General features: G+C 35.5%; 1 protein-coding gene across 6 annotated transcripts in view; it reads right to left on the reverse strand.

Annotated features, from left to right (window-relative positions):
• KIFAP3 (kinesin associated protein 3) overlaps nt 1-27,326 on the reverse strand; it is a 157,299-nt gene extending 129,973 nt beyond the window's left edge. For 3 of the 6 annotated variants that reach the window (XR_012032991.1, XM_072830538.1, XM_072830540.1), the window contains exon 1: nt 15,574-15,815. Coding sequence is in view for 4 of the 6 variants with exons in the window: in XM_072830538.1 (XP_072686639.1) it covers nt 15,574-15,605 (32 nt within the window). In the remaining 2 variants the exon portion in view is untranslated. Of the gene's footprint in view, nt 1-15,573; nt 15,816-25,888; nt 26,009-26,945 lie in introns of those variants that run through there. The other 3 variants (XR_012032990.1, XM_072830539.1, XM_072830537.1) reach the window with 3 other exon arrangements.
• Between the last annotated feature and the right edge of the window lie 600 nt (nt 27,327-27,926).

Here is a 27,926-nt window from a genome sequence, read left to right on the forward strand (position 1 = left end):
AGCAATAGGAACAAGATAAATTTCTCCCTGTGGTCACAGTGGGCTAGGGGGCATCTTAGCCTGATGAGAAGAAACACAAATATGACAATGTCTTAAATTGATTCCAATAATTAGAAACCCAAAGCTTTTCCTTCTGTTAGAAATAAATGGCTTCTTATGTATATTTTCAGTGTAATTTTTAAAATGATCTTTTCATCAGAATTCTTCAAGTAAAAAAAAAAAAAAAAAAAGCTAAGAACATGGAGTCTGTATTGGGACCATGACTAAGACTCAAGTAGAGAGACAGAGTAGGAAATCAAATATAACAGTGCTAGAGTGTAGGTACATCAGCAACTAAACTGACAGAAAGGTGTTCAGAACAAAGCTGGTAAAGAATGGAAGCAACTAGAAACCAGGCAGGCCAGTAAAAACAGGAAATCAGATAAACACACATATACTAAATAGGATGGTACAGAGTCCAAAAGGTAAGATAAATGGATATAAGTCGAGGTTAGCAATTAAAAGCTAAAGAAATTACAGGAATCAAAAGAACTAAGAAGAGCTTAAAAAAAAAAAAAGATGTACTAAATAGGAAGCACTACACAAACTATCTTAATTATAAAGCAAACTAGTTATTTGGTTCCTGATGAGATGGAGAGCAAACCCAGTCATGAATTTCCTATACAGAAAGGGGCAAATTCAATGAAGAGAATCATAAGGATAAAAAATGCAGATCTTATGAGAAGTCTCCTACCACCACTTTCACAGTAGGTCTTCCACGTACCAAGAGGTGAGATAGAAGCTTAATTGCTGTCTTCTGGTCTGATATCTTGCCTTTCTCAAAGAAATTAAATAGATCAAAGAATCTTCCCACTTCTTGCTAGTGTGTGTGTGTGTGTGTGTGTGTGTTTTAAAGAGTAATAAATTCATTCAATTTTTAAAAGTTTATCACTAAAGCAGGTTATGTTTTTATAGGAAAAGTAGAACACCGAAATTGCAAAGAAAAAAATAAACTCAAAGACCTAGAAGAAAAAAAAAACTAGAAGAAACCAATTTTAAAAATTTAGCACATGTACATTCAGATATTTTTCTACCAAATATAAATAATAGAGTGGCAGCTCTAGACTTTCTTTATAGGAGAGGCCTAAGGGTAACAATCTGGTAGAGTTGAAACTACATTGAATGGCACTTTACATTAGAGTAACACAAGTTATTGTTTATATCAATGTGGGGGCTGATGGAAATTATGGATGGATAAACCCTTCCCATTCTCCCTGGCATTGTAACTGAATATATAAAATATATAAAATGAACATATAGGGACGCCTGGGTGGCTCAGCGGTTGGGTGCCTGCTTTTGGCCCGGGTTGTGATCCCAGCATCGGGGATCAAGTCCCGTGGCGGGCTCCCTGTGAGGAGCCTGCTTCTCCCTCTGCCTATGTCTCTGCCCCTCTGCCTCTCTGCCTCTCTCTCTCTCTCTCTCTCTCTCATAAATAAATAAATCTTTCAAAATAAAATACATATATTACAACTAAGCTCATATTATACTAATAGTAACATACATTTAAAGCTTACTATGTAGTTACTTTATGACAATGCTTTGCCTTTAGAAATTCATACACTCACATTACAGATTCTCCATTTGTTGAACACCTTGATTCTTTATTTCTAACTGATGCTGAACAAAATTTACACATTTACAAAACATTCAAAATCATTATAGGGCACTTGATTGCTTTACAAAGTAGTTCTGTAAAAGCTAAAAACATTTTGTAATTCAGTTTCTCTACATATGATACAAATATTTCAACACTGACAACCATGGCTTCAAATTCTAGTTCCGTTGGTAAAATATTCCAGCTTATTTGGATACTGTTATGAATTATGTCTGCATGCAACCTATAACACGTACATATCTGCTGATGATAATTGATTTAGTGTGAAAATTTTTCCAAACCAATGTGCCTCGCCAAACTTATATTTGAATTATCGCCACAAAATGAATAATTTTATCTTAAAGCTGAACTTTCAAACTGAATTTAAACATGGAAATCAGGGATCCCTGGGTGGCGCAGCGGTTTGGTGCCTGCCCTTGGCCCAGGGTGTGATCCTGGAGACCCGGGATCGAGTCCCACGTCAGGCTCCCGGTGCATGGAGTCTGCTTCTCCCTCTGCCTATGTCTCTGCCTCTCTCTCTCTCTCTGTGTGACTATCATAAATAAAAATTTAAAAAATAAAGAAATAAATAAATAAACATGGTAATCATAATGATGTCAGATGTTTACATATCAAGAGAATGAACTTTCAAATGCTTTACCTGGAACCCATGTACTAGATTTTTAAAAATTTAACTAATTATTGGAATTAACTGATTTTTCTATTTGAAGCATCATATGACACATATCAAAACTGCTGTCTTTTAACTAAATTTTTTCAACAAATGGAGCCTTCTCAATAACAGCTCTATTCTTTTATATACATAAGAAAACCAGAACCTAAAATATGCAAAGTTAATTTAGAAAAATCATTTTTTAATACCAATGTGAAGTCTATGCTTCACAGAGTGATATAAAAATATATCTTCTAGCACTCCATGTAATAGTTGTCATTCTGGGGGTACAATGTTCTTAATAATTTCTGAAGTACACCCTAATGTTTCCAGACTTTATGTGGTTGATGATATCATTATGATCCTTAAAGAGAAAATAAATGCTGACATTACATTACACATTCATCAATTTTCTAGAAAAACAAAAATTTATTAGTCTTTCATTAAACAGGTACTTAAAAAAAAAAAAAAAAAAAACTATTGCTGTTGAAAGAATTTACTCCAAGCTTCCATTCAAGATGGTAGCATGGGAGGATTCTGAACTCCCATAGATACATCACATCTGCAGCTACATATGAAAAACTTTCCTCTGGATGTAGAAAAGGGGGAACCCTCTTGCACTGTTGGTGGGAATGCAAACTGGTGCAGCCACTCCGGAAAACAGTGTGGAGGTTCCTCAAAAAGTTGAAAATAGAGCTACCCTATGACCCAGCATTTGCACTACTAGTGATTTACCCCAAAGATATGGATGTAGTGAAATGCTGGGACACCTGAACCCCAATGTTCATAGCAGCAATGTCCACAATAGCTAAACTGTGGAAGGAGCCATGATGTTGTTGAAGGCAACAAATGAATGGATAAAGAAGATATGGTGTATATATATATATACACACATACACACACACACACACAATGGAATATTACTCAGCCATCAGAAAGGATGAATACCCACCATTTATCTCGATGTGGATGGAACTAGAGGATATTATACTGAGTGAAGTAAGTGAATCAGAGAAGGACAATCATCATATGGTTTCACTCATACAGAGAATATAAGAAATAGTAAAATGATTATAAGGGAAAGAAGGGGAACTGAGTGAGAGAAATTAGAAAGGGAGACAAATGATGAGAGACTCCTAACTCTGGGAAACAAAGGGTGGTGGAAGGGGAGGTGAGTATGGGGTTGGGGTAACTGGGTGACAGGCACTGAGGAGGGCACTTGATGGGATGAACACTGGGTGTTATACTATATATTGGCAAATTGAACTCCAATTAAAAATAAATAAATAAATTAATTAATTAATTAATAAAGCCATTCAAGTATTAAAGATATAAAACAGACACACACACAATGAAAAATAAATAAAAACTTGAAGAAGAAGAAGAAGAAGAAGAAGAAGAAGAAGAAGAAGAAGACGACCACCACCACCACCACCACCACCACCACCTTCCTTCTGGGGGAAAAAACACCTAAAAACTAGCTGAGTGATTCCTACACATTAAGTGAATGAGAAAAAATCCACATTGAAGTGGGTAGGAGAAACCAAGATACAATCTCACCACAAACCCCACCCCTGCCAATGTGTAGTAACCTACAATCAGGAGGGAACTCACAAACCTGAGCTTCAGCCTGAGGAGCTAAGAGTTTGAACCCTATATCTGATACCTCAACTTCTAAAGACCTACACCTGGAAGATTAGCCCTAAAATGCCTAGCACTGAAAACCAAGAAGGCTTGTGTTCATGAGACCCACAAGACTAGAGTGAACAGAGAACAGTTCATCTGAGGCAGAAGAAAGGATCAGTGAATTCAAAGACAGGGCAGTGGAACTCACCCAATCAGGAACAAAAAGAAAAAAATAATGAAGGAGTGCCTGAGTGTCTCAGTCAGTTAAGTGCCTGATTCTTGATTTCAGCTCAGCTCCTAATCTCAGGGGTCCTGGGACTGAGCCACATGTTGGGCTCCTTACTCAGCAGGGAGTTTGCTTCTCCCTTTCCCTCTGCCTCTGCCCCATACTTGTGCACATTCTCTCTCAAATAAATAAAATCTTTATAAAAAAGACTACAATAAGAGAAAAAGGAGATTATTATATAATAACAAAGGAGTCAATCCAACAAAGGAGTATAAAATCTGTAAATATTTATGCATCTAACATAGGATCACATAAACATATAAAGAAAATATTAGCAGACCTAAACAGAGAAATAAACAGAAATACAAAAGTATTTTTGTATTTTGACTTTAATGCCCCACTTTCATAAATGGGTAGATCATCCAGACTGAAAGTCAATAAGGAAACGTTGGTTTTTAAATAATACATTAGACCAGATAGTCTTAACAGACATAAATAGAACATTCTATCCAAAAGGAACAGAATACATATTATTTTTCAAGCATACGTGGAACATTCTCCAAGACAGATCATATATTAGGCCACAAAACAAGTTTTAATATTTAAAGATTGAAATATATCAAGCATCTTTTCTGACCACAATAATATAACACTAGAATCAATTACAAGAAGAAAACACAAATATGTGGAGATTAAATAACATATCACTGAACAATCAACGGGTCAAAGAAATCAAAAGAGAGCTCAATACCTTGAGACAAATGAAAATGGAATTACAACATACCAAATCAAAGTATGCAGCAAACACAGTTCTAAAAGGGAAGTTCATAAGGATAAATATCTGCATCAAGGAAGAAGAAAGATCTCAAATAAACAAGGTTCCTTTATACGTCAAGGAACTAGAAAAAAGAACAAAGCCCAGAAGCACCTCGGTAATGTAATTGGTTAAGTGTCCGACTCAGTTTTGGCTCAGGTTGTGATCTCAGAATCATGAGATTGATCCATATCAGGCTCCACACTCAGCCTGGAGTCTGCTTGAGATTTTCTCTCCCTCTCCTTCTGCCCCTTCCTCCAGCTCTCTCTCCAAAACAAATAAATCTTAAAAAAAAAAAAAAAAAAGGAACAAAGCCCAAAGTTAGTAGAAGAAAGGAAATAACAAAGAGCAAAGTGAAAATAAATTAAATAGACCCTAAAGGGACAAGAGAAAAGATCAAACTACAAGATGATTGGCAAGACTTTAGCTAGCTTCACCAAGAAAAAAAGAGACAGGACTCAAAAAAATAAAGTCAGAAGCAAAAGAGGAAACATTACAACTGATAGCACAAAAATACAAAAGGATCCTGAGTTTTAACAATTAATTATACACCAACAAATTTAACAACAAGGAAGAAATGGGCAAAGTTCTAAAAAACATTCAACGTAGCAAGACTGAATCATAAATAGAAAATATGAACAGACCAATTATTAGTAAGGGATTGAATTAGTAATCAAAACTGTCCCAACAAACAAAAGTCCAGACCTAACAGCTTCACTGGTTAATGTTACCAAATATTCAAAGAATTAATACCAACCATTCTCAAACTCTTCCAAAAAATAGAACAGGAGGGCATACTTATAAACTCCTTTAACAAGGCAAGCATTACCTTGATACCAAAACCAGACAAAGACACAAGAAAATTATAGACTAACATCTCTAAAGAATACAAATGCAAAATTCTTCAACAAAATACTAGCAAATCAAATTCAAGTTTACATTAAAAGCATCATACATCATGATTTATTTGAGGGATACAAGGAGGGTTCAATAAATGCAAATCAATCATTATGATATACTATACAACAAAGTGGAGTATAAAAGTCATATTATTATCTTAATAGATGCATAAAACATTTGACAACATTCAACATCCATTTACCATAAAAACTGTCACCAAAATGAATATACAAAATGTACCACAACATAATAATAAAGGCCGTATATGATAAACACACAGCTAATATCATACTTTTAATGACAGAAGTCCATGCAAGAGTAATCTGTCAAGAAAAAGAAATAATGGGCATCCAAGTCAGAAAGCAAGAAGTAAAACTGTCACTATTTGCAGATGACATGATATTATTATAAAGGAAATCCTAAAGACTCAAAAAACTGTTAGAACTAATAAACTCAAGAAAGTTGCAGGTTACAAAAACCAGTATTAAGTATCAGTTGCATTTCTATAACAGTAATGATGAACCTCTTACAAGCAATTAAGAAAATACTCTCAATTACAATTATATCAAAAGGAATAATAATATGTCTAGGAATAAATTTAACCAAGAAGGTAAAAGACCTATCTGCTGAAAACTAGAAGATATTGATGAAAGAAATCAAACATAATACAAATAATGAAAAGATATTCTGTGCTTATGGATTGGAAGAATTAATACTGATAAGGTGTCCATACCACCCAAAGAAACCTAAAAATTCAATGCAATCCCAATCAAAATCCCAATGGCATTTTTCATAAAAATTGAATAAACAATCCTAAAATTTGTATGGAATCACAAATGACCCTGAATAGCCAGAGCAATTTTGGGAAACAACAAAGCTAGAGGCATCATATTCCCTGGTTTCAAACTATATTACAAACTTAAAGTAATCAAAATAATATGGTACTTGCATAAAATCAGACACATACATCAAAATTCAGAGCCCAGAAATAAATCCACACATATATAGCTAAATAATTTACAACAACAGAGGAAGAATAAATGGTGTTCGAAAAACTGGACAGTTACATGCAAAAGAATGAAACTGGACCATTATCTTATACCATATATAAAGATTAATTCAAAATGGATTAAAGAGTGGAACATAAGACCTAAAACCATAAAACTCCCAGAAGAACATATAGGCAGTAAGCTTCTCGCCATAGGTCTTGGTTTATTTCTTTTCTTTTTTTTTTTTATTTGACAGCAAAAGCAAAGGCAACAAAAACAAAAATAAATTAACTGGGACCAAATCAAACTAAAAATCTTCTGCCCAGTAAAAGAAACAAAAAATGAGAAGGCAGCATAATAAATGGGAGAATATATTTGCCAATAATATATCTGATAATGAGTTAATTTCTGAAGTATACAAAGAAATAATATGGAGTTCAACAGAAAAAAAAATTCCAATCTGATTAAAAAATTAGCAGAGGCTCTAAATAGGCATTTTTCCAAATAAGTCATACAGATGGCCAACAGGTACATGAAAAGATGCTCAAAATCTCTGGGCATCAGTGAAATGCAAATCAAAACCACAATGAGATATCACCTCATACCTGTTAGAATGGCTATTACCTAAAAGACAAGAAATAGCAAGTGTTGGTAAAGATATGGAGAAAAGGGAACCATTGTGCACTGTTGGTGGGAATGTAAATCAACGCAGCCACTATGGAAAATCATATAGAGGTTTCTCAAGAAACTGACCACAAAACTATCATATAATCCAGCAAATTCACTTCTGAGTATTTATCGGAAAGAAACAAAAACATTAACTAAAAAGATATACACACCCCCATGTTCACTGCACCATTAATTTACAATATTCAATATATATAAGCAACCTAAGCATCCATCGATGGACAAGTGGATAAAGAAAATATGGTGTATGTATATGTATATGTGTGAATCTTGCCAGTTGTAACAATATAGATGGACCTTGAGGGCATTTTGCTACGTGAAATAAGTCAGAGAAATACAAATACTGAATGATCTCACTTTTATGTGGAATCTAAGAACAAAACAAACTCATACTCACAGATATGCAGAACAGATTGGTAGTTGCCAAAGGTAGGTAGTGGCAGGTGGGCAAAACAGGTAAAGGTGTTCAAAAGGTACAAATTTCCAATTATAAAATAAAAAAGTCCTGGGGATATAATGTATAGCATAGTGACTATAGTTAATAATACTGTTTTGTATACTTGAAAATTGCTAAGAGAGTAAATCTTAAAAGTTCCCATCACAAGAAAAAACATTACTGTAAAGTAATGGATGTTAACTAGACTTAATATGATGATCATTTCATAATATATACAAATACATACAAATCATTATGATGTGCACCTGAAACTTATCTGTATGTCAATTATAGTTCAATAAAAAGATTTCAAATCAATAACCTGATTTTACACCTTAAGGAACCAGAAAAAGAATAAACTAAATCTCAAGCTTGTAGAAGGCAGGAAATAATAAAGATAGAGAGATACAATAGAGAATAGAGGAATGCCTGGGTGGCTAGTCAGTTAACTGTCCAACTCTTGGTTTTGGTTCAGGTCCCAATTTCAGGGTCATAAGATTGAGTTCCTCTCTCCCTCTTCCGTTGCCCCTTCCCACATGCTCTCTCTCTCTCCCCCTAATTAATAAATCTTAAAAAAAAAGAAATAGAAAATAAGCAAAAGAGAAAATAAAATCAAAAGTTGCTTCTTTGAAAAATCCACAAAATTGGCCAACTTTTAGCTAGATAAAAAAAAAAAAGAGACAGAAGACTCAAATTAGTAGACTTGGAAATTAAAGTGTGACATTACTACTGACAGTAAATACATAAAAAGAATACTATAAACAATTGTAAGCCAACAAATTAGATAACCTAGATAAAATGGACAAATTCCTAGAAACACATAAGCTACATAATTAACTCATAATTTCAGAAATTCTGAATAGATCCATAGTAAATAATGAGATTAAAAACTTCCCAACAAAGAAAAGTCCAGGATCAGATGGCTTCACTGGTGAATTCTACCAAATATGCAAAGAAAAATCAACACCAATCCTTTTCAAACTCTTTCAAAAACTAGATAACTCATTCTATAAGATCAGCATTACTGATACCAAAGTGAGACAAAGATACCACAAAATAGAATATCTTTTATAAATACCCTTTATAAAGGGATAGTTTTATCTTTTATGAATATAGATGTGAAAGTCCTCAAAATACTAGCAAACAGTATCCAACAGCATATTAAAAGGATTACAAGCTATGACCAAATAGGTTCTATCCATGTATGCAAGGAAGTTCTACATATGAGAATCAATTAATGTAATATACCACATTAATAGAATAAAGAAAAATACATGATTATTCCAATTGATGCAGAAAAAGCATTTGACAAAACCTAACACTCTTTCAAATAAAAGCATTCAATAAATTAGGAATACAGGAAAATTCCCTCAATATGATAAAGAGCATATATGAAAAAGCTACAGCTAATATTATACTCAGTGGTAAAAGAATAAAAGCTTTCCCTAAAGAACAGGAATAAGACAAGTATGCCCACTTTCACCCACTTCTATTCAATATAGTATTGGAAGTTCAAGCCACAGAATTGAGGTATGGAAAAAAAATAAAAGCATTTTCTATTGGAAAAGAATACTGTATCTGCAGATGATAGGATCTCATATATTGAGAACTTTTAAAGCTAATAAATTCAGCAGTTGCAGAATAGACTATGAACACAGAGAAAATCAGTTGTGTATCTATATATTAGTAATGAAAATTCCAAAAAAGAAGTCAAGAAAACAATTCCACTTACAATCAAAAAGAATAAAATACTAAGGGGTACCTGGGTGGCACAGCCAATTAAGTGCCCACCTCTTGGTTTTGGTTTTGGTAGCAATCTCATGGTCATGAAGTAGAGCCCCACATCTGGGGAAATTCTCTCTCCCTCTCCCTTTGACGCTCCCACTCGTGCTCTATCTCTCTCACAAATATTTTTTTAAAAAAAGAATGAAAGTACTAATACATTTAAGCAGAGAAGTGCAGCACTTAAACAGTGAAGACTATGAAATGTTGCTGGAGAAATTTGGTAATAATTAAATAAATGGACAGATACCCCTTGTTCATAGAATGAGTGACAATAGTGTTAAGATGGCAATATTCCCCAAAGTGACCTACAGATTCAATACAATTCCTATAAAAACCCCAAAGGCCTCTTTTATAGAAATGGAAAAGGGATCCTAAAATTCATATGGAAACACAAGGGACCCTCAGTAACCAAAACAATCTTGAAAAAGAACAAAGTTGGAAGACACACTTTCCAATTTCAAAATATACTACAAAGTTACAGTAATCAGAACAGTGAAATACTAGCATAAAAAGAGACACATAGGGGATCCCTGAGTGGCTCAGCAGTTTAGTGCCTGCCTTTGGTCCAGGACGCGGTCCTGGAGTCCCGGGATCGAGTCCCATGTCGGGCTCCCGGCATGGGGCCTGCTTCTCCCTCAATGGAATAGAACTGAGTCCAGAAATAAACCCCTATATCTACCATCAATTGATTTTCAACAAAAGTAGCAAGTCCTTTCACTGGGGAAAGAATGATCCCTTTAACAGATGGTGCCCAGACAACCAGGTATCCACATCTAAAGAATAGTTTATAGTGATATTAGTTTCACAGGTACAATATAATGATTCAACAATTCTATATATCACCCAGTGCTCATCATAAGTATACTCTTTAATCCCCATCAGCTATTCCACTCATCCCTTCATCCACCTTTCCTCTGATAACCACCCATTTGTTCTCTATATTTAAGTTTTGGTTTCTTGATTTGTCTATTTTCCATTTGTTCATTTGTTGTTTCTTAAATTTCACATATGAGAGAAATCATATGGTATTTATCTTTCTCTAATTGACTTAATTTACTTAGCCTAAGTCTTTCCAAATCTACCCATGTCACTGCAAATGGCAAGATTTCATTCTTTCTGGTGGCTGAATAATATTGCATTGTGTATATATACCACCTCTTCTTTATCTATTCATCTGTTGATGGACACTGGGGCTGCTTCCACAATTTGGTTATTATAAATAATGCTGCAGTAAATATAGGTTGCACCTATTCCTTTGAATTAGTGTTTTGTGTGTGTGTGTGTGTGTTTTATAAATATATAGTAGTGCAATTACTGGATCATAAGATGTGTTCTATTTTTAACTTTTTGAGGAACCTCCATACTGTCTTCCAGTGAATGTAGCAGTTTGCCTTCCCAACAATAGTGCATGAAAGTTCGTTCCTTTTTCTCCACATCCCAACCAACACTTGCTTCTTGTGATTTTGATTTTAGGCATTCTGACAAGTGTGAAGTGATATCTCATTGTAGTTTTGATTTGCATTACACTGATGATAAGTGATGTTGAGCATCTCTTCATGTGTCTTTTGGCCATCTGTATATCTTCTTTGGAGATATGTCTGTTCATGTCTTCCGTCCATTTTTTAAAATTGGATTATTTGGGTTTTTTATGTTGATATGTAGAATTTCTTTATATATTTTGGGTACTAACCTTTTTTCAGATATATTATTTGCAAATATGTTCTGATTCAGTAGGTTGTCTTTCAGTTTTGTTGATTGTTTGCTTTAAGAAGCTTTTTTATTTTGCTATATGCAAAAGAATTAAACTAGACTACTCTCTTACTCTATACACAAAAATAAACTCAAAATGGATTAAGGGCCTAAAAATGAGATACAAAACCATAAAAATCCTAGAGTTAATTATGTGGTATAAAGTAAGGGTCCAATTTAATTCTTTTAATGTGTGCACATCCAATAATTTCTCTGACATCAGCTTTAGCAAAATCTTTCTAGATATGTCTCCTGAGGCAAGGGAAAACAAAAGAAATTAACTACTTGGCAATGGTTTCTTAAATAATGGCATCAAAAGCAAAAGCAACTAAAGAAAAAATTAAATTGGACTTCATCAAAATTTAAAGCTTTTGCATAAGGAAGGATATTATGAAGAGAATGAAAAAAAATAACACAGAGTGGGACAAAATATTTGCAACCATTTTTCTGATAAGAATCTAGTATCTAGACCATATAAAGAACTCTTTTCTCCAAAGCAGATAGACAAAGGCCAAGAAGCATATGAAAAGATGCTCAATGTCACTAGTAACTAGGGAAATGTAAATCAAAACCACAATAAGACACTAATTCACATCCACTGAATGGCCATTAATTAAAAAATGTAAGTAACAACTGTTGGTGATTCGAAAAACTGGAGCTCTCATACCCTGCTGTTGTGAATGTAAAATTGTATACTCACTGTGAAAAACAGTTTGGTGGTTCCTCAATAAGTTAAAACATACAGAATTAGTACATGACCCTGCAACAACTAGGGATATACCAGAGAGTGAAAAAAAAAGTATTCAAACAAAAACTAAAAACTAGTACAGGAATGTTCAAAGAGGCCTTACTCACAATAGTCAATGGATAGAAACAATCTAAATCTCCATCAATAGATGAACGGATAATCAAAATATGCTATATCCACACAATGAATTATCAATCAGCTATTAAATGGAATGAAGTACTAATGAATGCTAAAACATAGATGAATGTTGAAACATTTTATTGTATATAAAAAAAGAAGCTTTACACAAAGGCCATATACTGATTTTGCTTATCATATATTCATAGCACTTATAAATAATTACTTCTGATTATATATTATTTAAAGTCTGTATTCCTTGCTATGTTATAAGCACCACATAGGCAGAGAAAGTATGTATCATTTATCCGATACTTTTAATCACTCAGCCCAGTGACTTTTACATGGTAGAATTTGAAATAACCATTGACTGACTGACTGAATGAATGAATGAATGAATGCCATTTACTCTTAAAATCTTTCAGTGGTTCCCCACTGCTATTACATTTCTCAACTCTTTACTAAAGTTCCTGAGACCAATATGATTTGGACTGTTTTTCTTTGTAGCCTTATTTTCATTTCATTTAATAACTATTTAGTGAATACTTATGTTCTAGGCACTGTGCTGTATGGTGAGGCTACAATGAGAAGTAAAATATATAGTTCCTTAGCTTTTTGAAGCGTATAGACCAGCAGGAAAGACAAACTATAACAATTTACTTGTAAGAGTGGGTAAAGACAAAGTATTAGGCATCATGAGAACCTAGCTGGTATATCTGACCTGGTTTGTGGCTTATAGGATGAGAAAATGGCGGCTCAGGAAAGACTTTTTAGAAAAAAGACTTTTGCCTACTTAAGCAAAAATAGGAAAAATGAGGAGCTAGCTAGGTGAATAACAGGGCAAGATCCAGACAATGGGAAGGGCATTTGGAACCTAATACTGAGACACAGAGATCTAAAAGAAGTTATTTCTGTAAGAGTCAAGTATGAAATTATTGGGGGTAAGAAGGAAGCTGAGAGAGAGAGAAAGCTGAGAGTTGCTTCTAACTCTAAAAGCAATAAAAAGCCGTCGAACAGTTTTAAGAGGAGGCTAAAAAACCCATCACAAATAATTATGTATTTTTGTATATATCTGATTGAGGACATGACTATGTCTACTTAATCATTTCCTCAATGAACAGAACAATGGTAGACATATAATAGGTATTTTGCAAGTATTCATTAAACGCCCCTGAATCAAAACTAACTTTTAGCAGAACAAAAAATGAAACTGGATTTGATTCTAAAATCTTCTACACATTTCAACATAAAGAGACTAGAGATTCCTCAGTAATAACTACAATGAAACCACTGAAATCAACTAATTAAAATTAAAGTGAATCAATTAGATTGAAAACATGTTGCTGTCCTGTTAAAAACAAAATATAAAGGTAAAAATATTACAAAAGGAATAGAATATATGTAATCATTATCAAAGAACCAATAATTAAAATGGAAGTTTCTGCCAGACATCAGAAACCATCAGGCCTGTATTATACATCAGCTGCATATTTCTAATCTGAAAGCAAGCAATGCAACCTGTTCATTACTTATATTGTCAAAATTAGACAAAACTGGAGAGTGTATTTCAACCTTCCAAATTCTGACCTTGTTTTACTTCAAACATTACAGTGACTTGTTTGGTTTTATTTTTTTTTTAACTCTAGATAACTTGGCTTTAAAAATAAGCACTAGGTTGAGAAATATGTCTAAAGGCCCGTACAGGTTCAAGAATCCTAATAAAACTCTCTTTTGGCACACTTATAATACATGAAAATAAGCTGATGGTATGTAAAATAGTGGCTCTCTGTCTAGAATAATCTTGAATCCAAAGTTGAAAGAGAAATAATTTATTATTTTCTTCTGCCATACAATTTTCAATCAAGATATTTTAAAAGACCAATGTAAGCAAATTTGAGTGAGGAAACAAATACCATACACTAGTCACGACCACATAATGCTATAAAAATTTTACTGATAAACTCTGGTTATTCTATAGTTTCAGATATATTCACCTACAATGAGGAAGGCAAGCCATATATGTCTCAGCCTCAAAGACGATGCAGTTGGTTGACTGAAAGATCGTATATTTGTTTAAATCCTTTTTAAGACTCGATTAAAGGCTGGAAGATCTTTCTGTGACGATCAAGGCCATATCAAGCCGGGATGAACACATTCAGCAAAAGCATATTATGACTTGAAATAATGTCACCACATTATGTGCATGTTTTATCTTTTAAAAGCATTTTCATATTTGGTCCACAGATCTCCCATAAGGTGGTATTTGCCCCATATTTAAATAAGGAAACTGTGTCCCCAAAAAAAAAAAAAAAAAATACATGTGACTTTCCTTGTATACTCCCCTTATCCCTAACAGTGACTTAACTAAAAATAGAGAGTCCTAATTAGGATTGCTTTCTATTGGATCACTGCTAACTCTTGGTCCAGTGACAGGCATCCTTTCCATCAGGGATCCTCAGGGATGATCTTATCTTTGACAGGAAGTCAAATAAATAATCCCAACAGACACAATTTCTTTAAAGAGGAAGGGATACTGCAAATATTTTTAAACTAAATACATTATGGCCCGTCCCACGACAAGCTCCTGAACAAACCTCTTCATAATCATGAGCCTCCTACAAATATTACACTGTACACATGGTAGTCCAGGGGATGAAATGGATGAGGACAGCAGAAACAGGCTGGAAGGAAGGAGCCCGCTCAGCCCAGCCTCTCCCATAAATAAAGCGCCACCATTTCTCTCTTCGTTTATCGTGTCAAAACCCCATGGCGGGGAACCCCAAACAGGAGGCAGACAGCAGAGGCACTTCATTCCCAGGCTCCTAGGGATTTATTCCACTAGGGAAGGGGAGAGTTCAAGCAGGCGCTTGGAGAGGGGGAGGAAGACGCGGTTTACTGGGCCCTTCGCCCTCCTCCCGTGCACAATGTGATGTATGCAGCGAGGATACCGTCTTCGATGCCGTCAGGGTCCTGCCAGGTAAGAGGGGGAGCCTCGCCCCCCCTCAAGGGCCCTTTTATCTTTTCCCCAGTGCACCTTCCCCCCTTCCCTTCCGTGACTTCTCCCCCGGTCTTCCACCCCTACTCTAAGGTTCTAGCTTGGCCCAGTGACACCTCAAAGCCAACCCAAGGCCCTCTAGGAATATCTTCAGGCCCGGCGGGGCAGGAGGACCGAGTCTTGGGGAGTGGTCACCTTTTGAGGTATCTGGCGTCCTCCCCTTGCATGGCGGCGGCGACGGCAGCGTGGGGAGGATGGGGATATCTGAGAAAGCCGGCGGAGCAATTTCCGGGGACGGTGGCCAAAGTATCCCCACACCCAAAGGCGATGACAGTCCCGAGGCCTGCAAGGCCGGGCGGCGGCGGCGGCGCTGCGGTTACCACGGTGAGACCGCCGGCTCCTCCCACAGCTCCCAGGCCCCAAAACACTGGAGGGACCCAGCCCCGCCCAGCCCCGCCTCCCCCAACCCGCCCCAAAGGCGCATGCGCCCGCTCCGCCGCGCCTTGTGCGCAGGCTCAGTGTGAGATGCTGGTCCCTGGGATTAATCTGACGCACCCTGGAGCAGAGCGTGAAGGACTTTGCGGCAGATTTCGGCGTGTGCGGTCGCGGAATGACTCTTCTGATCACCGCCCCCTTGAGGATGGAAATTGCAAGAGTCATCCAGGTCAACTGGGTTGAAATTTCAGGTCTTATTTCAAAAAAAAAAAAAAAAAAAAAAAAAGAAAGTAAAAGGGAATCCATTAGCCTTTTATTTAGTGAATGCTGTAGAACAGTTCAGCCCGGGGCTGTAACCTGTAAAGTGAGGTCTGTGTTCGGAGGCATTGTGGGAAAGAAAGGATGTGCTCTGATTGCACTGAGCAGCTCTTCATTTGTGGAGAGAGTTTGATCCTCGTTCAAAATGAGTACCGTTAATCACTTTTGATTCAGTGCACTGAATTGATTCCAGTTTGGTATTCTGCATCTGGAGTGGACTCCCCCATCCCCACCTCTCCATCCCCCACGCACAGACAAACAAACGAACTCCTGAAATGCCAACTCTTACACTAATAAGAAGGCCTCTTACTTTCCTCTGTGTCATGCCCTCTTATTAAACTATTACAAAATTCTATCATTTCTTCCTTCACGATACTCTTGTAATCCAGCTTTTCTTCTCCATTCTTACTTCTGTTCATCTAGCCACTTCATACGTGGAATATATTCTTTCCCAACAGGACTTCCTATTTTCTGTTTTTCCTAAATATTCATTCTGAACAATGGTATGAAATTTTACAAGCTATCATTCATGGCTAGATTACCTTAAAACCCTCACAATATCTAAAACTGCCAGATCACAATATCCATTACAATGCATAGGTAATATAATAAGCGTTCTTGCAAAGTAAGCTTCTTGAGATCAAAGATTATTTTGCTGTGTTAACCACTGTAACCTTGGAACAGCATCTGGCCCATAATTGGCACTAAATAAATACTTAGAGCTGAAAAAGAAATGCATACCCGAGCTAGAAAAAACAACAAAAATCTAGAGGAAATGCCCCAAGGACAGAAAGGAAGGTAGAGCTGAAAATTAGAGCAATGAGAAGATAAACTGAAACTGGGACTGAGCTGGAAGACTTGTCAGTCTATAACAGGAAAAGTACAAGATGAGCCTGGGCATTTTATGCTTGAAAGTAGAGAAATATTCAAAGACTAAGAGATCGTGTCCAAAAGACACCGGTCAATTTTGAGATAATTTACATCAAAAGGAATAATTACTGGGGCAGTTGGGTGGCTCAGTCAGTTAAGCATCCAACTCTTGATTTCAGATCAGGTCATGATCTCAGAGTCATGAGATCAAGCCCTGTGTTGGGCTCCTTGCTGAGCAAGGAGTCTGCTTGAGATTCTCTCACCTTCTGCCCCTCCCCCCACACACCTACTCTCTCTCAAATGAATAAATATATATTTTTTAAAGGGGAATTATTACTGTGGTTGATTTAACACATTAATAAAATCCAGAGGTCTATGATGTTATGAAACAGTGGATAGAAAAACCCTCAAAAAAAAAAAAAAACCCTCACTTTCATTGAAGGCAACAGCTACCTTAAAACCTTACTCTGAAAATCAGTAACTAAGGGGAAGAAATAAGCATTTGATCCAGGTGTTTCCTAATCCAGGGAAAAGAATTATGGTAAGAAATGGTAACACTCTGTATCTTTAAAAGTTTTTTTTTAATCTGACTGTAGATGACACACAATGTTGCATTAGCTTCAGGTGTACAACAGTGTTGAACACCTGAGAGTATGCTAGGCTCACCACAAGTATAGCTACCATTTATCATCATACAATATACCATTGACTGTATTTCCTTTGCTGTACCATTTATCCTCATGACTTCATTCCATAACTGGGAGCTTGTATCTCCTATATCCCTTCACCTATTTTTTCCATTCCCCCAAACCTCTGGCAACCATCAATCAGTTTGCTCTTAGTATCTGATTCTGCTTTTTTGTTTGTCCATCAATATATGAATGAATAAAGAAGGTGTGGTGTGTATATGATGTGTAATGGAATATCATTCAGCCATTAAAAAGAATGAGATCTTGCCACTTGTGACAACATAGATGAACTTAGAGAGTATTATGATAAGTGAAATAAGTCAGACTGAGAAAGACAAATACCATGCGATTTTACTCATATGTAAAACCTAAAAAAAAAAACAAATGAATAAACAAACTTTTAAAGAAATCAAATGACTAATTGAAGTTTTTCTCACAAAGAATATTCTAGACACAGCATCACTGATGAATTCTACCTAGGAAATGATGTCAAATTACATATTTACACAGAAAATAGAGACTGAAGGAATATTTACCAACTAATTTAATTATATTAACATTATCAAAGATATAAAACAAAAGTCACAAATATCCTTATGAACATATATGCAACAATAATTAATAAAATATAAAAAATATAATTAATAAAATATTAGCAAATTAAACCTGCAGTACATAAAGAAATAGTACCTCATGACCAGATAGGCTTTATCCCAGGAATGCAATATTGGTTTAACATATGAAAATCCAATAATATAATTTGACATATTAACAACATAAAGATGAAAAACAATATGTTCACAGCAATAGTGGCAGAAAATGAATTTGGCAAAATTCATTTTTAAAAGAGCTACCAGCAACTAAGAGTAGAAGATGACTTCCTCATTCTAATAAAGACATCTGTGTCAGTTTATTTCTAGGCTTTCTATTATGGTCTATTGGTCTATATATCAGGAAGTATGATCCCTCCCATTATGTTCTTCTTAAGATTGCTCTGGCTACTTTAGGTTCATTGTGGTTCCACATAAATTTTAGGATTTTTTTTCTGTTTCTGTAAAAAATACCATTGGAGTTTTGATATGGTTGTGTTGAATCTGTTAAATCACTTTAGATAGTATGAACATTTTGACAATATTCTTCCAATCCATGAACACAGAATGTCTCTCCATTTACTTATGTCTTCATTCTTATTTATCAATGCGGTGTAATGTTCAGAGTAGAAGTCTTTTATCTTCTTAGTTTATTTATTTTTTAAGATTTATTTATTTCAGAAAAGGAGAGCAAGCGAGAACACATGAGTGGGAGAAGGGGCAGAGGGAGAGAGTCTTAAACAGATGCCCACCTGGGGCTCCATCCATGATCCATGATCATGACCTGAGCCTAAACCAAGAGTTAGACACTCAACTGACTGAGCCACCCGTGTGCTCCTAGTTAAATTTATTTCTAAGCATTTTATTCTTTTGATTATATTGTAAATGGGATTCTTCATTTCTTTTTCAGATAATTAATTGTTAGTGTATTGAAATGTAATTAATTTTTATGTTGATTTTGTATTCTACAACTTTATTGAATTTGTTCTAACAGATTTCATATGTTTTTAGGGCTTTCTATATATCGATTATGTCATGTGCAAATAGAGATGATTTTCTCTCTTTCTTTATGATTTGAATGCCTTTTCTTTTTCTTGCCTAATTGATCTGGTTGGTGCTTCCAGTAGTATATTGATTAAAAGTGACAAGAACGGGGATCCTTGCCTTTTTCCTGATTTTTTTTAAAGATTTTATTTATTTATTCATGAGAGACACAGAGAGAGAGGCAGAGACACAGGCAGAGGAGAAGCAGTCTCCACACAGGGAGCCAAATGTGGGACTTGATCCTGGAATCCCAGGATCATGCCCTGGGCCAAAGGCAGGCGCTTAACCACTGAGCCACCCAGGGATCCCTCCTTTTTCCTGATCTTAAAGTACAAGCTTTAATTTTTTCAATGTTAAGTATGATGTTAGCAGTGGTTTTCCTTCCAATAATTTCCTTCCATTCCTAGTTTATTGAAACTTTTTTTTACTATGAAGGGATGTTGAATTTTGTGAAATGCTTTTTCTGCATCTATTGAGATGATCATGAGATTTTTATCTTTAACTCTATGAATATGATTTATCATATTTATTAATTTGGGTATGTTGAACCATCCTTGCATCACAATATTCACTTGATTGTGGTTCTTTGATTCGCTTCAAATGTGCATTTGAATTCAGTTTGCTAGTGTTTTTTTTCTGAGAATTTTTGTGTTTATATGCATTAGGTGTATTGGCTAGTAGTTTTCTTGAACTGTACTCATCTGGCTTTAGCATCGGGACAATACTAGTTTCATCAAATGAGTCTGGGAGTTTTCCTTCCTCCTTAACTCTTTTTGGAATAGTTTGAGGGGGACTGGTGCTAATTCTTCTTTAAATATCTGGTGGAATTCACCATGAAACCATCTGGTCTTAAGCTTGTCTTGTTTTGGGAAGTGTTTGATTACTGTTTCAATCTTAGTGTATTTCAAAAATCAACTCTTAGTTTTGTTTATTTTTTCCATTGTTTTTCTAGTCTTTATTTTTGCTCTGATCTTTGTTATTTTTTCTTTCTCTTCTCCTATTGTTACTTGGGGTATAAAATTAGGTTGTTTAAGATCTTCTTTCTTAATGCAGGCATTTAGGACTATGAATTTCATTCTTAGTACTGCTTTTGCTGTATCCCATATATTTTGGTATATTGTGTCTCCACTTTCATTTGTTTCAAGAAATTTTTTGATATTGTTTTTGACTTCTTATTTGACCCATTGGTTGTTCAGGACTATGTTAATTTCCACATGTTTGTGAATTTTCCAGTTTTCCTTCTGCTACTGACTTCTAGTTTCATTAATACTGTGAAGATACTAGATATGATTTCAGTCTTATTAAGTTTATTAAGACTTTTTTTGTGATCTAACACGTGATCTGTCCTGGAGAATGTTTCATGTGCACATGAGAAGAATGTTTTCTCTGCTGTTGTCAGATTGAATGTTTTGTATATATCTGTTAGGCCCATTTGGTCTATAGTGTTGTTCAAGTCTACTGTTTCCCTATTGATTTGTCTGGATTTTCCATCCATTATTGAAAGTAGGGTATTGGAGCACCTAGGTGGCTCAGTCAGTTAAGCATCTTACTCTTGATTTCAGCTCAGTTCATGATCTCAGGGTCGTTAGATCAAGCCCTGTGTTGGGCTCTGTGACAGGCATGGATCCTGCTTGAGATTTTCTCTCTCCCTCTCCCTATGCCCTTCACTTCCCCATCTCTCCCTCTCTCTCTCTCTCTAAAAAAAAAAAAAAAAAGGAAAGAACGTGGGATATTGATATTTCCTACTATTATTGTATTTCTGTCAATTTCTCCTTCCAATTCTGTTAATATTTGCTTGCTTTCTATTTAGGTGCATATATATTTATAACTATATATTTTCTTGGCTGTCAGTAGGGCTTTATTCCTTTCTGGAGGGTCTAGAGTAGAATCAGTGTCCTTTTTAATCTTCTAGAGGCCATTCACATTATTTACTCGTGGCCTCTGTTATCCATATTCAAAGCAAGCAAGAATGGCCAAATTCTCATACTGCCATTTTGGTAGTCCTCCTTCCATCATCACTCTTCCTAAGACCACTGCCAGGAAAGGTTTTCCATAAGAATTTTAATAAGTCATGTGGGCCCACCTGGATAATCCAAGATAGTTTCTCTATGTTAAAATAAATTCTTACCCTTAGTTGTATCTGTTGAGTCCCTTTTTGCATTTAAGGTGATATATTTACAGATTCCAGGGATTAGGATATAGGCATTTGGCCAGGTGGGGGAAGGGGAAGAGTATTATTTTTCCTACAAAAACACCCACTATAATGATTAATAATGGGCCCTCAACTCTATGGTCAATTAATATTCAACAAAGGAGGAAAGACTATCCATTGGAAGAAGGACAGTCTCTTCAACAAATGGTGCTGGGAAAAGTGGACAGCCACATGCAGAAGAATGAAACTAGACCATTCTCTTACACAATATGCAAATATAAACTCAAAATGGATAAAAAATCTAAATGTGAGACAAGAATCCATCAAAATCCTAGAGGAGACCACAGGCAACACCCTTTTTGAACTTGGCCACAGCAACTTCTTGCAAGATACATCTATGAAGGCAAGGGAAACAAAAGCAAAAATGAACTATTGGGACTTACTCAAGATAAAAAACTTCTGCACAGCAAAAGAAACAGTCAACAAAATTAAAAGACAACCTACAGAATGGGAGAAGATATTTGTAAATGATATATCAGATAAAGGGCTAGTATCCAAGATCTATAAAGAACTTATTAAACAACAAGAAACAACACCCAAGAAACAAACAATCCAGCCATGAAATGGGCAAAATACATAAACAAAAGTTTCACCAAAGAAGACATACATATGGCCAACAAGCACATGAGAAAATGCTCCGCATCACTTGCCATCAGGGAAATACAAATCAAAACCACAATGAGATACCACCTCACAGCAGTGAGAATGGGGAAAATTAACAAGACAGGAAATAACAAATGTTGAAGAAGATGTAGAGAAAGGGGAACCCTCTTGCACTGTTGGTGGGAATGTGAACTGGTATAGCCACTCTGGAAAACTGTGTGGAGATTCCTCAAGTAGTTAAAAATAGAGCTACCCTACACCCAAAAATTGCACTGCTCAGGATTTACCCCAAAGATACAGATGCAGTGAAAGACCGAGACACCTGTACCCCAATGTTCATAGAAGCAATGTCCACAATAGCCAAACTGTGGAAGGAGCCTCAGTGTCCATTGGAAGATGAATGGATAAAGAAAATGTGATAACAACGGAATATCACTCAGCCATTAGGAACGACGAACACCCACCATTTGCTTCAACGTGGGTGGCACAGGAGGGTATTATGCTGTGTGAAGTCAGTCAATCGGAGGACAAATATTATATGGTTTCATTCATTCAGGGAATAAAAAAATAGTGAAAATGATTAAAGGGGAAAGGAGAGAAAATAAGTGGGAAATATCAGAGAGGGTGACAGAACATGAGAGACTCCTAACTCTGGGAAATGAACAAGGGGTAGTGGAAGGGGAGGTGGGCAGGGGATGGGGTGACTGGGTGACAGGCACTGAGGGGGGCACTTGGCATGAGCTCTGGGTGTTATACTATATGTTGGCAAATCGAACTCCAATAAAAATAATATAAATATAATTATAACAAATATAACAAAACAAATATCAAGCAAATAAAACCCACTATGCTCCTAAAATAAATTCATTTATAGTAAAATGTATGTGTATGAGGCAGGATTTAAAAATTCATTAAGAATCTAACATGGACTTCATAGAATATAGACTATTTTTCTATGCCATTTAGATGAATGAAAATAGAAGTGAAAAGCAATCTCAGCTCCAATATCTTTCTGTGCCTTTTTCCCTTTCTGTTTTTCTCACTTGTCCTTCAAATGAAGACTATGCAGTGCTAGAAAGAGGTAGTATAAATGAGTGGGGGGATTTACTTATCCTTTGTTCCAACTCCAATAAAATATTGTCAGTTGAAGTAGAAAAAAATAAATAAAGCATCAGAAAATATCAAATGTTGACAAGAATGTGGAGCAACTAGAGTTCTACATTCCTTGCAAGAATGCAAAACGGCACAACCATTTTGGAAAACAATTTGGTAGTTTCTACAACAGCTAAGCATACATTTACCACATGACCCAGTAATTCCACTTCTAGATAATTACCCAAGAGAAATTAAAACATATGTCTACAAAAAATGGTATCTACGAATGTTCACAACTGCTTGCATAATAATACAAAACTGGAAATAACACAAATGTCCATTAATATGTCAACTGATACAAATTTTGGGAGGGTCAGCATTAAAAAAATAAATTGCTAGTATATACAGCAACATAAATAAATCTAAAAACATTATGATCAAAGAAACATATGGTTTGATTCCATACATAAGACATTCTTGAATTAAAATAAAAAGACTATTATGATGGAAGACCAACAAGTGGTTGCTTATGCCTGGCAGAGAGGACACACAGAGCGTAGTCAGATTGGGAAGAATTTGGGTATTGGTTATTTATATATGTGAACACACTTGTCAAAATTCATCAAACTGTATACTTTAAATGACTTCACTTTACTGTATATAAATTATTTCTCAATTTGGTTGTTTTAAAAGGTATAACAAACAAGGAAATGAGAAATTCATATTTAGATATAATTAAATAATTCCAAAGATAAAGAGATTTGAGAAGTTTTAAAATTTTTTATATGTATTAATTTAACATTTCCCTCTTATTCCAACCTCCTGTCAAATTGATTATAAATTTTTTGAATGAAGAAACCAATCCCATTCAGCATATGGAACTGGCTGTGATAGGTAAGAGCCTGAATTCTGTGATGGTTAAAAACCTGAAAACTGAATTCTCAGAACTATGTGTAGAGTATCTGATCCACCATTTATTTACTCTTTGACCTTGGGCAAGCTAAACATTATAAGCTTTGATTTTCTCATCTATAAAATAAGAATGATAATAGTTTATGTATCTTAGAGTTATTGTAATGTTAAATGAGGTAGCATAGGTAAATTTATACCAGGGTAATTATGACATAAATGTTAGTAACTCTTATTAGATAAACTAAGTATTTGAAAATCCTATATTAATCATGTGACTCTGAAGAAATCACTCAAGCTATATCTTCTTAATTTAGAAAAATTGGGATTAATACCCAAAATATAAAAGATTTAGATGAGTAGAAAACAAGTTAATATTTTGTGAAAGTCTTGTAAAGTTACATGAAACTTGTTATGATTTCAACTTTACCCTTAGATTTGTTCAACTGCATTTTGAATACTGTACTAGCTACAGTGAGGAGTTTAAAAGTATAGAGAATAGTTAATGCTACTTCTTGGTCTTATAATTTAACACCCTGTATGACAGGGTGTTAAAAATACAAATACAAATAACCCCAGTGATACATTGACATTCCAAGAATGGTTCCTGGAGGGCCTTGGAGCTATTAACAGTCAGGCTGCACTGCTTTGGAAAGCCTTCTTAATATCACAGTTTGGCTCTATAAGCAAAACTCTTCCTCTTGGTAGCTTTTTCTAAATTCCAGACTCAGTAAAGTGCCTTCTCTTTTCTCCTACTGCATTTACTGTACATTATGGACACAATTTGTTTATACTTCTATCTTTTCGAATAAGACTAATTAAAAAGGTACAAAATCATGGATTTCCAACTACATTTCTAATCATAGTGCTTCGCACATAGTCATAATTAATGTATGGTAACTGCTGCTGTATCAGATACAATTACAACCTTCAAGGAGCTCATAAAGTAGTCATCAGGTCTGTAAACAAATACCTTTTGAACATATTAGTGCATGTCATAATGGTAACATGAAACAGGTAGAGTGTTTTCATATAGGAGGGAGTAATCCACTCGTACTGGTGGATAGAGTTCAGGGTAGGGGTCACAAAGGATGAATAAAATTTTTCTTAGCAGAGAGCATAACAGGGATATTCTAGAAAAAGGCAATAGGACATAAAAAGACACAAAAGCTTGAAGCATCATGGTGTGTTTAAGTAACTGCAAACAGTTTGAGATGTTTAGAGAATTAGGTTTGCATAAGAGCAGTAAAAATAATTTCAGAAGAGCCAGCAAGAGCAAGATCATGGAAAGTCTAGTATAAGAAAATATGATATTTGGATATTTTCTTTGGGCATGGGGAGCCATGGAACTGTTTTAATATAGGAAAGTCATGTTGAAATTTATTACTTTTGGCAATATTAATTGTTCTATACTTTACCACACGGCAACATAGAACAGATGTGTAAGAATTACATTTTTATTTTCCAAATATGTTGCTTTTACATTTCTTCATATGCTTTAAGAATCTATAGAAAATCCTTTCTTGGGCGCCTTGGTGGCTCAGCGGATGAGTGTCTGCCTTTGGCCCAGGGTGTGATCCCAGAGTCCTGGGATCAAGTCCCACATCAGGCTCCCTGCATGGAGCCTGCTTCTCTCTCTGCCTGTGTCTCTACCTCTGTGTGTGTGTGTGTGTGTGTGTGTGTGTGTGTGTGTCTCATGAAGAAATAAATCTTAAAAAAAAAAAAAAAAGAAAATCCTTTCTTACCTTGTGACTGCCTTTGGGATATCATTAAATGGCCATTGTAGTCCAAAGAGTCCACATCCACTGGCTATTAATGCAGTCATCTTCTCTCTTTTCAAATTAACTTGAGCTCACAATGCACATCTTAAAGTAAAGGAGATTTCAGTTAAAAGGACCCTTTAAAATACATCCTCCTCTTGACAGTAGTAACCTCTGTTTTCAACTAGTATGACATCAGACAACAATTATGACATCATTGGGTTGCTCCAATGGTCAGAACAAGAGGTAGGTGACCCACAAGGACAATAAATAATGAATCTCTGTGCTTTTCTCTTTCCTCAGGTTCTCTTATAGCCTGAATCATACTTTTAGAAAATACTTGTGTTGTGTGTCAACCTGGTGATTCTCAAAGACATGCAGTTAAATGAATACTCCATAAAATATAAGTAGAAAATGTGCACCTTTAGTCATACATATATCCATAAACATTCATTCACACACAAACCCCTGATTTTGAATTTATACATGTGAATATATACATACATGTTCAATTGGAAGTTCTCTGCAAGAGAGCATAGTTATTGTTATGCGTTTGGAGAGATGCTCATGACATGTTGAGAAGGAAGAGGATCTGAATATATTCACCCAGATTAGCTATATTTATTAATATAGCCAAAATTTATGAGCAGGTATTGCTTTAGACCGGAGTATGCAAAAAGTGAATAGACATAGTGCCTGACTTGAAGTGTATCTAAATCTAGTAGGGATACACAGAAGGTGAATAAATAAACTCAAAGTAAAATGTTCTATGGTAGAGTTACACTGTATCTCTGTAGAAATCAAGATGACTATGGAATCATTAGTAAGACATTTAATGCCTATCCAACACAGGGCGTTCATCTAAGAATTGAGGCTGCAATGAGAGTGAAATACAGACCTACCCTGAAGGAGTTCAAAGTCTATAAAGAGGCAATCCAATCAAAGAACAAGTAACTGGGGTCTCAGCCATATTTCCCACACACCTACATCGCAACTCATGTTTTTCTTTTTTTATGGATCTTGTTATTTTAAACTGTCTTACCTATTTTGTTCTTGTAAGAGGATGCCACACTATATCTTCAATTTATTACTTCAATTCATAATCTCTCACAATGCTAGAAATGTCATTTGAGTTGGAGATATTAAGTGAATCCAATCTCTCATTCAAGTACACGTTAGTTTAGTACATATATGTTCCAGGCACAATTCAGAGCTAATGTAGTAGTCCAGGCAGGGTAAATTCAGGCATCTGAATTTGTATCATCTGTATTAGCAACCAGATGTTTCCTTTGAAATCTTAGTAGCAGAATTGGAAAATTTTTAGAGCTGGAGAGCATATGACAACTACTACCAAACGTCTCTGCTGAAATGAGTTGAAAACTGTTGGGTCACCAAGGAGTGCTTCTTCTTCACCTCTTAAAGAAAGGTATGCCATAACATAAGTGTGACATACCTTCCATGTCATTAAGAACAGAACTAGAACCATCAGTTCATTCCAAATCAGTTCCTAGCAACAACCAGTTAGCAACAATAACTTTGAAGTTGGTTGTGAAATGAATTTGTGCTTCTAGGGTTGAAATATATTACGATCTAATGGGAGACATAATCCCCTAAGTAGGGGCTACAATTAAATCACATGTTGTTTGACTTTAAAATTTGAACTTTGATATTTCCTTTCTTTCATTTCCTTTCCCTTCTCTTCCCACCACCCCTTCCTTCCATTTTTTTCTCCCTTCTTTCCTCCCTTTTTTTTTCTTTTCATGTGTAGACAGCACATGTGTCATAGAAATAACTGCACATTAGAAACAGAGTTGTAGGGATGCCTGAGTGAATCAGTGGTTGAGTTTCTGCCTTAGGCTCAGGGCATGATCCTGGGTTCTGGGATAGAGTCCACATTGGGCTTCCTGCAGAGAGCCTGCTTCTCTGTTGGCTTATGTCTCTGCCTCTCTGTTTGTCTCTCATGAATGAATAAATAAAATCTTAAAAAAAAGAAACAATTTTATCTGATTTTGAGCATTTCCTA

The sequence above is a fragment of the Canis lupus genome, chromosome 6 (assembly GCF_048164855.1).
Source record: "Canis lupus baileyi chromosome 6, mCanLup2.hap1, whole genome shotgun sequence".
Lineage (NCBI taxonomy): Eukaryota > Metazoa > Chordata > Mammalia > Carnivora > Canidae > Canis > Canis lupus.